The sequence below is a fragment of the Oratosquilla oratoria genome, chromosome 15 (assembly GCF_046742065.1).
Source record: "Oratosquilla oratoria isolate Oo_2021 chromosome 15, ASM4674206v1, whole genome shotgun sequence".
NCBI lineage: Eukaryota > Metazoa > Arthropoda > Malacostraca > Stomatopoda > Squillidae > Oratosquilla > Oratosquilla oratoria.
The window spans coordinates 31,225,640-31,238,870 of record NC_134791.1 but is presented as its reverse complement, the minus strand read 5'-3'; the positions used below and the strand labels follow the sequence as shown (position 1 = coordinate 31,238,870).

The window sequence follows — 13,231 nt, the reverse complement described above, 5'->3', positions numbered from 1 at the left end:
TAGTTTTGGGTTCGAATCCCGCACTCCTCTCCGATTCTCAGCAGTGACTACTTGTTACCTGCCCCAACAGTCCCCAAAGTGCATAATGGGGTAAAGGTGACGGCTTCGGCCGCAGCTACTCAGCGTCTCCTGTCGTGGACTCCTCACATCATTGATCCCATTAGCGATACAACACCGAGAGAGTGAGGTTCGAATTGAAATGAAAGTTTCAACATTACACAAGAGACAAGAAAAGAAAAAAAGGCACTGTAAATACCATGTAATGGTGTACTTGTAGCATTGTACATTTGCTGTTGTTGTATATTATACATACATTTGTTTACTAATTGTCCAAATTTCACATCCATATGATAATACTGACCAAATGTAATATTCTACAAATCTTTTCCTTGTTTTCAATGTACGAATCGTAAACAACGATGATATCTCTCGCACCACGAAAAGAATATTAATTATTTTGACATGAATGACAAACTATTATGATGGAATAGAAACAGTACACTTACGTAAGAGATCATGGGCAAATTGAAGGATGCTGCCATCCGGGCCTCATGAACACACGTTTCTTGGGGCCCGATGTATGCGGAGATGTTGGCGTTCCAGAGCCTGGCCGTCTGAAGAATGCTCTCAGTCTCCTGACCGTAGGTCTCGGCCACTTCGAAGGCGTGGTCTTCCTCTTGCCCTCTTTCCCTCTATTTTTCCTGTTTGGCACGTATGTTCTAATTGTTGTTTTCTCATGACGTGTCCTACAAAGTGTAACTGTCTTTTCCTGATAGTTTCTATATTTCCCTGTGTTCCTATTAGCTGCAGTATTTATCCATTTGTCTTAAATTCTTTCCATGAAATTTTCAGCATCCTTTTCCAAATCTACATTTCTACTGCTTTGACCCTGTCCTGCATTTATAAAAGGATTACAAAGGATTACAAAGGAAGAATATGCTGACAGGAGACCTTCTGGTCCATAACTAGGTTGGATGCGAACAAAATGACAATATTTTGGTAAACGCGTTGGTAGGTTTGGTTAAAATAATCAGCCTCGTACTCTTTAAAAAAGATAGAATTAGTGCTCTAGACAACCGTTTGACGGCCAACAATGATGCATGAACGATCATTACCGAGCAATACATACATTAAGGACAGAAGCGCTGGTTTATTATCGGCGAGCGGTGAGATACGAAGACCCTCGTCACCAAACTCCCAGATGTCCTCGTCGGTCTGTTTACAGCTTCCCTTTCTCTCTTGTGCCTCCGTCTTTTGACCGAGAGGTTTTCATTGCACTTCGATGACTGATCGGTTTGTCTTCAAGAGTTCGCTCGGCCAGGGCGCATTCGGCCACGTCTTCTCCGCCGAAAGGATCGAGGACAAAGCCACGGTGGCTATCAAAGTGGTCCCGAAGGCTCTGATACGTCGCTGGGCAGACCCCGAGAGGAGGGTGCCCTTGGAAGTGGCACTGCTGCAGAAGGTACAGCACGTGCAGGAAGTCGTCCACCTCGAGGAGTACTTCTTCGACAGAAGCTCCCTGTACATGGTGATGGAACTTATTCCAGGTGCAGTCGACCTATGGAGCTACACGTCCAAGGTCGGTAACCTGGACAGCGAAGACGCCAGGATTGTGTTCAGACAGCTGGTGAAAGCTGTTTCTGAATGCTACGCAGCTGGCGTGGCCCATGGAGATATCCAGCTGGGGAACGTACTCGTCTTCAGAGACTCAGAGACAGGAAGTCTGAGACTCAAGCTTCTGGACTTCGGCATGGGGAAGTTCATCCAAGAAGAAGACCCACTCTCTCCAAAGGACCATGAAAGAGCGTCCGTTAAACAACTTGGAGAATTCCTGTATTACCTGGTCTACCACAAGTTCCCCTTCGGCGCCAAGTCCAAAAGGCGATGTTTCCCCGAACAAGTCGGAAGGACCTGCCGAGACCTTATCAAGAGGTGTCTCAAGAAAGAAGGCACCAATCTTAAAGACCTCAACGAGCACCCATGGGTCACAGGTCACAGTGGTCGTAAGGTCAAAATTACGAAAAATGAAGCAAAGAAAACGAGTCATTTGCGCCGTTTTCTTCGAAAGGTTCGAAGATTGTGTTGCTTTGGTTAAGCGTCTCACCTGGAAGTTGCCCCGAAGTCCCGGGTACTAACTGGCCCTGGCCTGTCTTCCAACGCCGCTAGAAAGAGTCTCCCGAAGAGCACCATAGGAGCAAAGAAATTTCTATAAAAAAAGGGAATTAATAAAAAATTCTCTAATAGAATCTTGAGGGTTCGAACCGTCCATCAACAATACTTATTAGAACATTCCACTTCAGCCCCTGTATGCTGGTAGCGTCATCGGAAGCGTGCTGGTCTCGCATTCATAAGAACATAAGAACACAGGAATGAAGGGGACTACAAGAGACCATAAGGCCTACACTAGGCAGTTCCATGTCCATTACCACCTGTCATCTCCATCCATAAAGTTGTCTAATCGTTTCTTAAAACATCTGATAATTTCAACGCTCACTACATGGATACTAAGTCTATTCCATTCGTTGACCACCCTATTAGTAAACCAATACATGCCTATTTCCTTCTTAAATCTAAATTTGTCAAGGTTAAATCCATTACTGCGAATCCTACCCTTAGTTTTGGGTTCGAATCCCGCACTCCCTTCCGATTCTCAGCAGTGACTACTTGTTACCTGCCCCAACAGTACCCAAAGTGCATAATGGGGTAAAGGTGACGGCTTCGGCCGCAGCTACTCAGCGTCTCCTGGCGTGGACTCCTCACTTAGTCAGATTCAAACTCCTAAACAATTTTAGAATAGATACTTGTGCTTCTAAAATACCCGATTTCAGTAAAGCTCAGTTCATAGGACTACGTCAGGAGCTTCAGCTTACAGATTGGGAGGCAAAATTAAACGAAAGGCCTGTAGATCAGATGTGGGAAATATTTCAAAATACGCTCACTAAGATGATTCAAACTTACATTCCTTTTAAGGACAGACGTCCCCCAAATCAGGCTCGCCCAAAGTGGCTCGACAAAGAAACTGAAAAAGTATTGCTAAAAAGAGACAGGCTTATAAGAAATATAAGTGCTCGGGTGCATCAAATGACTATGAAAGTTATGTATCAATACAGAGAGATTTAAAAAAGACAATAAGAAAAAGAAAACGACAATACGAAATGAACATCGCTGATAAATCTAAAGAGAATCCCAAAGAATTCTATAGTTACATTAGAGATAAAAAGGTTGTTAGGAATCACATTGGTCCACTATTATCTGCTGACGGTCAACTTGAATATTCAAATGAAGGAATGTGTAATATCTTAAACAATTATTTTAGCTCGGTATTCGTAAACGAAACACCTCAAAGTGAATTCCAAACTGAAGCCTTTGAAAAGTCTGGGGTAAACTTACTCACTACGGTAAATATAACAAAAGAAAAAATTAAAAGGTGTATAGACAAACTCAAAGTTAATAAAACACCAGGGCCTGACGGTTGGCATCCAAGAATCTTAAAGGAAATGAAAAATGAGATTGTTGTTCCATTAGAAATTATTTTCAAGAAATCCATCATATCCGGAGATGTCCCAAGAGAATGGAAGCTAGCTAACGTTACTCCCATATTCAAAAAAGGTGACAAAAAGAAACCAAATAACTATAGGCCTATAAGTTTGACTTCAATCGTAGGAAAAATAATGGAAACTATCATCAGAGATGCTATCGAATATCATTTAGAAGGTAACCGTTTGATAAATGATAGCCAGCATGGTTTCAGACGGAAACGTTCTTGCGTGACTAACTTACTCGAATTCTACAACACAGTTATCTCGAATTATGACAAAAGAAACAATATAGATTTAATATATCTAGACTTTGCAAAAGCTTTTGATACCGTTCCACACGAAAGACTACTTACTAAATTAGCTTTGCATGGAATAAGTGGTAGCCTATTAGGTTGGACTAGTAATTGGTTGAATGGTCGAAAACAGAGAGTTGTTTTAAATGGAAAAACTTCTGGATGGAAAAGTGTTGCAAGTGGAGTTCCTCAGGGTTCCGTTCTTGGGGCACTTTTATTCATAGTATATATAGATGATATAGACCATGGACTAAAATCTACTGTTTCCAAATTTGCCGATGATACAAAACTGTGCGGAGTGGCAAATGATCACTCAAACCAATTAGATATTCAAGAAGACTTAGATCAATTACAGCAATGGTCTGAAAAGTGGCTAATGAAATTTAACACAAGTAAATGCAAGGTAATGCACATAGGTAAAAATAACAGTAAGTACGATTACAAGTTATTTGGAAATTCGTTAACAAAAGTGGATAGTGAAAAAGATCTCGGCGTAATTATCAGTAACGACCTCAAATCATCCAAGCAGTGTATTTCAGCCTCTGAGAAAGCAAATAAGATTCTGGGATTGATTGCGCGATCTTTCGATTTCAAAAGTCCATCACTCATTAACAAGCTATATGAATCGTTAGTTCGTCCACATTTGGAATATGCTGTTTCCGTATGGTCACCGAATCTCATTAAAGACATTGACAGATTGGAAAAAGTACAACGGCGAGCCACAAAACTGATTCCAAATATCAAAAATAAATCATACGAAAATCGACTTAAGCACATGAATCTGTTTTCCCTAAAAAAGCGTAGACTCAGAGGTGACTTGATACAGGTCTTTAAGATTTTAAAGGGAATTGACAACATCAAAAGTGACCAAATTTTCACATTGAATGAGAATCAGACAAGAAACAATGGTCTCAAACTGTCCGGAAATAGATTCAATTTGGAAGTAGGTAGAAACAACTTTGCCAACCGTGTAGTTAATGAATGGAATAAACTTCCTGCACAGGTAGTGCAATGTAGTTCAGTTCGAAGCTTTAAGAATCATATAGATAAATACCTAAGTAAGATGCTGTAATGATTATAATTTATGTTATATTATTTGTTTTTGTTTTATTATAATTTGTCTGTCTGATTTTCATTTAATATTAGTTATATGTCAATTTATTATCATTTACTATTTACCTGTTTATTTGTTATTCAAGTATACCTATGCATTTATTTATGTATTTTTTTTGTTATTTACATTATTATAGTTTTTATTTATTATTAATATGATTTTTTTTTTTTTTTGCATCCGACCTAGATATGGATCAAAAGGTCTCCTGTCGGCATGCTCCGCCTTTGTAATCCTTTGTAATCATTGATCCCATTAGCGATACAACACGAGGGAGTGAGGTTCGAATTGAAATGAAAGTTTCAACATCACACAAGAGATAAGAAAAGAAAAAAGGCACTGTCAACACCATGTAATGGTGTACTTGTAGCATTGTACATTTGTTTTTGTATATCATACATACATTTGTTTACTAATTGTCCAAATTTCACACCCATATGATAATACTGACCAAATGTAATATTCTACAAATCTTTTCCTTGTTTTCAATGTACGAATCGTAAACAACGATGATATCTCTCGCACCACGAAAAGAATATTAATTATTTTGACATGAATGACAAACTATTATGATGGAATAGAAACAGCACACTTACGTAAGAGATCATGGGTAAATTGAAGGATGCTGCCATCCGGGCCTCATGAAGACACGTTTCTTGGGGCCCGATGTATGCGGAGATGTTGGCGTTCCAGAGCCTGGCCGTCTGAAGAATGCTCTCAGTCTCCTGACCGTAGGTCTCGGCCACTTCGAAGGCGTGGTCTTCCTCTTGCCCTCTTTCCCTCTATTTTTCCTGTTTGGCACGTATGTTCTAATTGTTGTTTTCTCATGACGTGTCCTACAAAGTGTAACTGTCTTTTCCTGATAGTTTCTATATTTCCCTGTGTTCCTATTAGCTGCAGTATTTATCCATTTGTCTTAAATTCTGTCCATGAAATTTTCAGCATCCTTTTCCAAATCTACATTTCTACTGCTTTGACCCTGTCCTGCATTTATAAAGGATTACAAAGGATTACAAAGGAAGAATATGCTGACAGGAGACCTTCTGGTCCATAACTAGGTCGGATGCGAATAAAATGACAATATTTTGGTAAACGCGTTGGTAGGTTTGGTTAAAATAGTCAGCCTCGTACTCTTTAAAAAAGATAGATTTAGTGCTCTAGACAACCGTTTGACGGCCAACAATGATGCATGAACGATCATTACCGAGCAAAACATACATTAAGGACAGAAGCGCTGGTTTATTATCGGCGAGCGGTGAGATACGAAGACCCTCGTCACCAAACTCCCAGATGTCCTCGTCGGTCTGTTTACAGCTTCCCTTTCTCTCTTCGGCCTCCGTCTTTTGACCGTGAGGTTTTCATTGCACTTCGATGACTGATCGGTTCGTCTTCAAGAGTTCGCTCGGCCAGGGCGCATTCGGCCACGTCTTCTCCGCCGAAAGGATCGAGGACAAAGCCACGGTGGCCATCAAAGTGGTCCCGAAGGCTCTGGTACGTCGCTGGGCAGACCCCGAGAGGAGGGTGCCCTTGGAAGTAGCACTGCTGCAGAAGGTACAGCACGTGCAGGAAGTCGTCCACCTCGAGGAGTACTTCTTCGACAGAAGCTCCCTGTACATGGTGATGGAACTTATTCCAGGTGCAGTCGACCTATGGAGCTACACGTCCAAGGTCGGTAACCTGGACAGCGAAGACGCCAGGATTGTGTTCCGACAGCTGGTGAAAGCTGTTTCTGAATGCTACGCAGCTGGCGTGGCCCATGGAGATATCCAGCTGGGGAACGTTCTCGTATTCAGAGACTCAGAGACAGGAAGTCTGAGACTCAAGCTTCTGGACTTCGGCATGGGGAAGTTCATCCAAGAAGAAGACCCACTCTCTCCAAAGGACCATGAAAGAGCGTCCGTTAAACAACTTGGAGAATTCCTGTATTACCTGGTCTACCACAAGTTCCCCTTCGGCGCCAAGTCCAAAAGGCTATGTTTCCCCGAACAAGTCGGAAGGACCTGCCGAGACCTTATCAAGAGGTGTCTCAAGAAAGAAGGCACCAATCTTAAAGACCTCAATGAGCACCCATGGGTCACAGGTCAAAGTGGTCGTAAGGTCAAAATTACGAAAAATGAAGCAAAGAAAACGAGTCATTTGCGCCGTTTTCTTCGAAAGGTTCGAAGATTGTGTTGCTTTGGTTAAGCGTCTCACCTGAAAGTTGCCCCGAAGTCCCGGGTACTAACTAGCCCTGGCCTGTCTGCCAACGCCTCTAGAAAGAGTCTACCGAAGAGCACCATAAGAGCAAAGAAATTTCTAATGAATAAAAAATTCTCTAATAGAATCTTGAGGGTTCGAACTGTCCATCAACAATACTTATTAGAACATTCCACTTCAGCCCCTGTATGCTGGTAGCGTCATCGGAAGCGTGCTGGTCTCGCATTCATAAGAACATAAGAACACAGGAATGAAGGAGACTACAAGAGACCATAAGGCCTACACTAGGCAGTTCCATGTCCATTACCACCTGTCATCTCCATCCATAAAGTTGTCTAATAGTTTCTTAAAACATCTGATAATTTCAACGCTCACTACATGGATACTAAGTCTATTCCATTCGTTGACCACCCTATTAGTAAACCAATACATGCCTATTTCCTTCTTAAATCTAAATTTGTCAAGGTTAAATCCATTACTGCGAATCCTACCCTTAGTTTTGGGTTCGAATCCCGCACTCCTCTCCGATTCTCAGCAGTGACTACTTGTTACCTGCCCCAACAGTACCCAAAGTGCATAATGGGGTAAAGGTGACGGCTTCGTCCGCAGCTACTCAGCGTCTCCTGGTGTGGACTCCTCACATCATTGATCCCATTAGCGATACAACACCGAGAGAGTGAGGTTCGAATTGAAATGAAAGTTTCAACATTACACAAGAGACAAGAAAAGAAAAAAAGGCACTGTAAATACCATGTAATGGTGTACTTGTAGCATTGTACATTTGCTGTTGTTGTATATTATACATACATTTGTTTACTAATTGTCCAAATTTCACATCCATATGATAATACTGACCAAATGTAATATTCTACAAATCTTTTCCTTGTTTTCAATGTACGAATCGTAAACAACGATGATATCTCTCGCACCACGAAAAGAATATTAATTATTTTGACATGAATGACAAACTATTATGATGGAATAGAAACAGCACACTTACGTAAGAGATCATGGGCAAATTGAAGGATGCTGCCATTCGGGCCTCATGAACACACGTTTCTTGGGGCCCGATATATGCGGAGATGTTGGCGTTCCAGAGCCTGGCCGTCTGAAGAATGCTCTCAGTCTCCTGACCGTAGGTCTCGGCCACTTCGAAGGCGTGGTCTTCCTCTTGCCCTCTTTCCCTCTATTTTTCCTGTTTGGCACGTATGTTCTAATTGTTGTTTTCTCATGACGTGTCCTACAAAGTGTAACTGTCTTTTCCTGATAGTTTCTATATATCCCTGTGTTCCTATTGGCTGCAGTATTTATCCATTTGTCTTAAATTCTGTCCATGAAATTTTCAGCATCCTTTTCCAAATCTACATTTCTACTGCTTTGACCCTGTCCTGCATTTATAAAGGATTACAAAGGATTACAAAGGAGGAGTATGCTGACAGGAGACCTTCTGGTCCATAACTAGGTCGGATGCGAATAAAATGACAATATTTTGGTAAACGCGTTGGTAGGTTTGGTTAAAATAATCAGCCTCGCACTCTTTAAAAAAGATAGATTTAGTGCTCTAGACAACCGTTTGACGGCCAACAATGATGCATGAACGATCATTACCGAGCAAAACATACATTAAGGACAGAAGCGCTGGTTTATTATCGGCGAGCGGTGAGATATGAAGACCCTCGTCACCAAACTCCCAGATGTCCTCGTCGGTCTGTTTACAGCTTCCCTTTCTCTCTTCGGCCTCTGTCTTTTGACCGTGAGGTTTTCATTGCACTTCGATGACTGATCGGTTCGTCTTCAAGAGTTCGCTCGGCCAGGGCGCATTCGGCAACGTCTTCTCCGCCGAAAGGATCGAGGACAAAGCCACGGTGGCCATCAAAGTGGTCCCGAAGGCTCTGGTACGTCGCTGGGCAGACCCCGAGAGGAGGGTGCCCTTGGAAGTAGCACTGCTGCAAAAGGTACAGCACGTGCAGGAAGTCGTCCACCTCGACGAGTACTTCTTCGACAGAAGCTCCCTGTACATGGTGATGGAGCTTATTCCAGGTGCAGTCGACCTCTGGAGTTATACGTCCAAGGTCGGTAACCTGGACAGCGAAGACGCCAGGATTGTGTTCCGACAGCTGGTGAAAGCTGTTTCTGAATGCTACGCAGCTGGCGTGGCCCATGGAGATATCCAGCTGGGGAACGTACTCGTCTTCAGAGACTCAGAGACAGGAAGTCTGAGACTCAAGCTTCTGGACTTCGGTATGGGGAAGTTCATCCAAGAAGAAGACCCACTCTCTCCAAAGGACCATGAAAGAGCGTCCGTTAAACAACTTGGAGAATTCCTGTATTACCTGGTCTACCACAAGTTCCCCTTCGGCGCCAAGTCCAAAAGGCTATGTTTCCCCGAACAAGTCGGAAGGACCTGCCGAGACCTTATCAAGAGGTGTCTCAAGAAAGAAGGCACCAATCTTAAAGACCTCAACGAGCACCCATGGGTCACAGGTCAAAGTGGTCGTAAGGTCAAAATTACGAAAAATGAAGCAAAGAAAACGAGTTGTTTGCGCCGTTTTCTTCGAAAGGTTCGAAGACTGAGTTGCTTTGGTTAAGCGTCTCACCTGGAAGTTGCCCCGAAGTCCCGGGTACTAACTAGCCCTGACCTGTCTGCCAACGCCGCTAGAAAGAGTCTCCCGAAGAGCACCATAAGAACAAAGAAATTTCTATAAAAAAAGGAAACGAATAAAACATTCTCTATTAGAATCTTGAGGGTTCGAACTGTCCATCAACAATACTTATTAGAACATTCCACTTCAGCCCCTGTATGCTGGTAGCGTCATCGGAAGCGTGCTGGTCTCGCATTCATAAGAACATAAGAACACAGGAATGAAGGAGACTACAAGAGACCATAAGGCCTACACTAGGCAGTTCCATGTCCATTACCACCTGTCATCTCCATCCATAAAGTTGTCTAATAGTTTCTTAAAACATCTGATCATTTCAACGCTCACTACATGGATACTAAGTCTATTCCATTCGTTGACCACCCTATTAGTAAACCAATACATGCCTATTTCCTTCTTAAATCTAAATTTGTCAAGGTTAAATCCATTACTGCGAATCCTACCCTTAGTTTTGGGTTCGAATCCCGCACTCCTCTCCGGTTCTCAGCAGTGACTACTTGTTACCTGCCCCAACAGTACCCAAAGTGCATAATGGGGTAAAGGTGACGGCTTCGTCCGCAGCTACTCAGCGTCTCCTGGCGTGGACTCCTCACATCATTGATCCCATTAGCGATACAACACCGAGAGAGTGAGGTTCGAATTGAAATGAAAGTTTCAACATCACACAAGAGATAAGAAAAGAAAAAAGGCACTGTAAATACCATGTAATGGTGTACTTGTAGCATTGTACATTTGCTGTTGTTGTATATTATACATACATTTGTTTACTAATTGTCCAAATTTCACATCCATATGATAATACTGACCAAATGTAATATTCTACAAATCTTTTCCTTGTTTTCAATGTACGAATCGTAAACAACGATGATATCTCTCGCACCACGAAAAGAATATTAATTATTTTGACATGAATGACAAACTATTATGATGGAATAGAAACAGCACACTTACGTAAGAGATCATGGGTAAATTGAAGGATGCTGCCATCCGGGCCTCATGAAGACACGTTTCTTGGGGCCCGATGTATGCGGAGATGTTGGCGTTCCAGAGCCTGGCCGTCTGAAGAATGCTCTGAGTCTCCTGACCGTAGGTCTCGGCCACTTCGAAGGCGTGGTCTTCCTCTTGCCCTCTTTCCCTCTATTTTTCCTGTTTGGCACGTATGTTCTAATTGTTGTTTTCTCATGACGTGTCCTACAAAGTGTAACTGTCTTTTCCTGATAGTTTCTATATTTCCCTGTGTTCCTATTAGCTGCAGTATTTATCCTTTTGTCTTAAATTCTGTCCATGAAATTTTCAGCATCCTTTTCCAAATCTACATTTCTACTGCTTTGACCCTGTCCTGCATTTATAAAAGGATTACAAAGGATTACAAAGGAAGAATATGCTGACAGGAGACCTTCTGGTCCATAACTAGGTTGGATGCGAACAAAATTACAATATTTTGGTAAACGCGTTGGTAGGTTTGGTTAAAATAATCAGCCTCGTACTCTTTAAAAAAGATAGATTTAGTGCTCTAGACAACCGTTTGACGGCCAACAATGATGCATGAACGATCATTACCGAGCAAAACATACATTAAGGACAGAAGCGCTGGTTTATTATCGGCGAGCGGTGAGATACGAAGACCCTCGTCACCAAACTCCCAGATGTCCTCGTCGGTCTGTTTACAGCTTCCCTTTCTCTCTTGTGCCTCCGTCTTTTGACCGTGAGGTTTTCATTGCACTTCGATGACTGATCGGTTCGTCTTCAAGAGTTCGCTCGGCCAGGGCGCATTCGGCCACGTCTTCTCCGCCGAAAGGATCGAGGACAAAGCCACGGTGGCTATCAAAGTGGTCCCGAAGGCTCTGATACGTCGCTGGGCAGACCCCGAGAGGAGGGTGCCCTTGGAAGTAGCACTGCTGCAGAAGGTACAGCACGTGCAGGAAGTCGTCCACCTCGAGGAGTACTTCTTCGACAGAAGCTCCCTGTACATGGTGATGGAGCTTATTCCAGGTGCAGTCGACCTCTGGGACTACACGTCCAAGGTCGGTAACCTGGACAGCGAAGACGCCAGGATTGTGTTCCGACAGCTGGTGAAAGCTGTTTCTGAATGCTACGCAGCTGGCGTGGCCCATGGAGATATCCAGCTGGGGAACGTTCTCGTATTCAGAGACTCAGAGACAGGAAGTCTGAGACTCAAGCTTCTGGACTTCGGTATGGGGAAGTTCATCCAAGAAGAAGACCCACTCTCTCCAAAGGACCATGAAAGAGCGTCCGTTAAACAACTTGGAGAATTCCTGTATTACCTGGTCTACCACAAGTTCCCCTTCGGCGCCAAGTCCAAAAGGCGATGTTTCCCCGAACAAGTCGGAAGGACCTGCCGAGACCTTATCAAGAGGTGTCTCAAGAAAGAAGGCACCAATCTTAAAGACCTCAACGAGCACCCATGGGTCACAGGTCATAGTGGTCGTAAGGTCAAAATTACGAAAAATGAAGCAAAGAAAACGAGTTATTTGCGCCGTTTTCTTCGAAAGCTTCGAAGACTGAGTTGCTTTGGTTAAGCGTCTCACCTGGAAGTTGCCCCGAAGTCCCGGGTACTAACTAGCCCTGGCCTGTCTGCCAACGCCGCTAGCGCTAGAAAGAGTCTCCCGAAGAGCACCATAAGAGCAAAGAAATTTCTATAAAAAAAGGAAACGAATAAAAAATTCTCTAATAGAATCTTGAGGGTTCGAACTGTCCATCAACAATACTTATTAGAACATTCCACTTCAGCCCCTGTATGCTGGTAGCGTCATCGGAAGCGTGCTGGTCTCGCATTCATAAGAACATAAGAACACAGGAATGAAGGAGACTACAAGAGACCATAAGGCCTACACTAGGCAGTTCCATGTCCATTACCACCTGTCATCTCCATCCATAAAGTTGTCTAATAGTTTCTTAAAACATCTGATCATTTCAACGCTCACTACATGGATACTAAGTCTATTCCATTCGTTGACCACCCTATTAGTAAACCAATACATGCCTATTTCCTTCTTAAATCTAAATTTGTCCAGAATAAATCCATTACTGCGAATCCTACCCTTAGTTTTGGGTTCGAATCCCGCACTCCCTTCCGATTCTCAGCAGTGACTACTTGTTACCTGCCCCAACAGTACCCAAAGTGCATATTGGGGTAAAGGTGACGGCTTCGGCCGCAGCTACTCAGCGTCTCCTGGCGTGGACTCCTCACATCATTGATCCCATTAGCGATACAACACCGAGAGAGTGAGGCTCGAATTGAAATGAAAGTTTCAACATTACACAAGAGACAAGAAAAGAAAAAAAGGCACTGTAAATACCATGTAATGGTGTACTTGTAGCATTGTACATTTGCTGTTGTTGTATATTATACATACATTTGTTTACTAATTGTCCAAATTTCACATCCATATGATAATACTGACCAAATGT

The 13,231-nt window shown here is 42.9% G+C and overlaps 1 protein-coding gene across 1 annotated transcript; it reads left to right on the top strand.

Annotated features, from left to right (window-relative positions):
* Positions 1–1,282: 1,282 nt before the first annotated feature.
* Positions 1,283–2,095, top strand: LOC143033106 (serine/threonine-protein kinase pim-3-like). The gene has a single exon (XM_076198307.1). It carries the CDS (start codon positions 1,283–1,285, stop codon positions 2,093–2,095), a length of 813 nt encoding a protein of 270 aa, XP_076054422.1.
* The last annotated feature ends 11,136 nt before the right edge of the window (positions 2,096–13,231 follow it).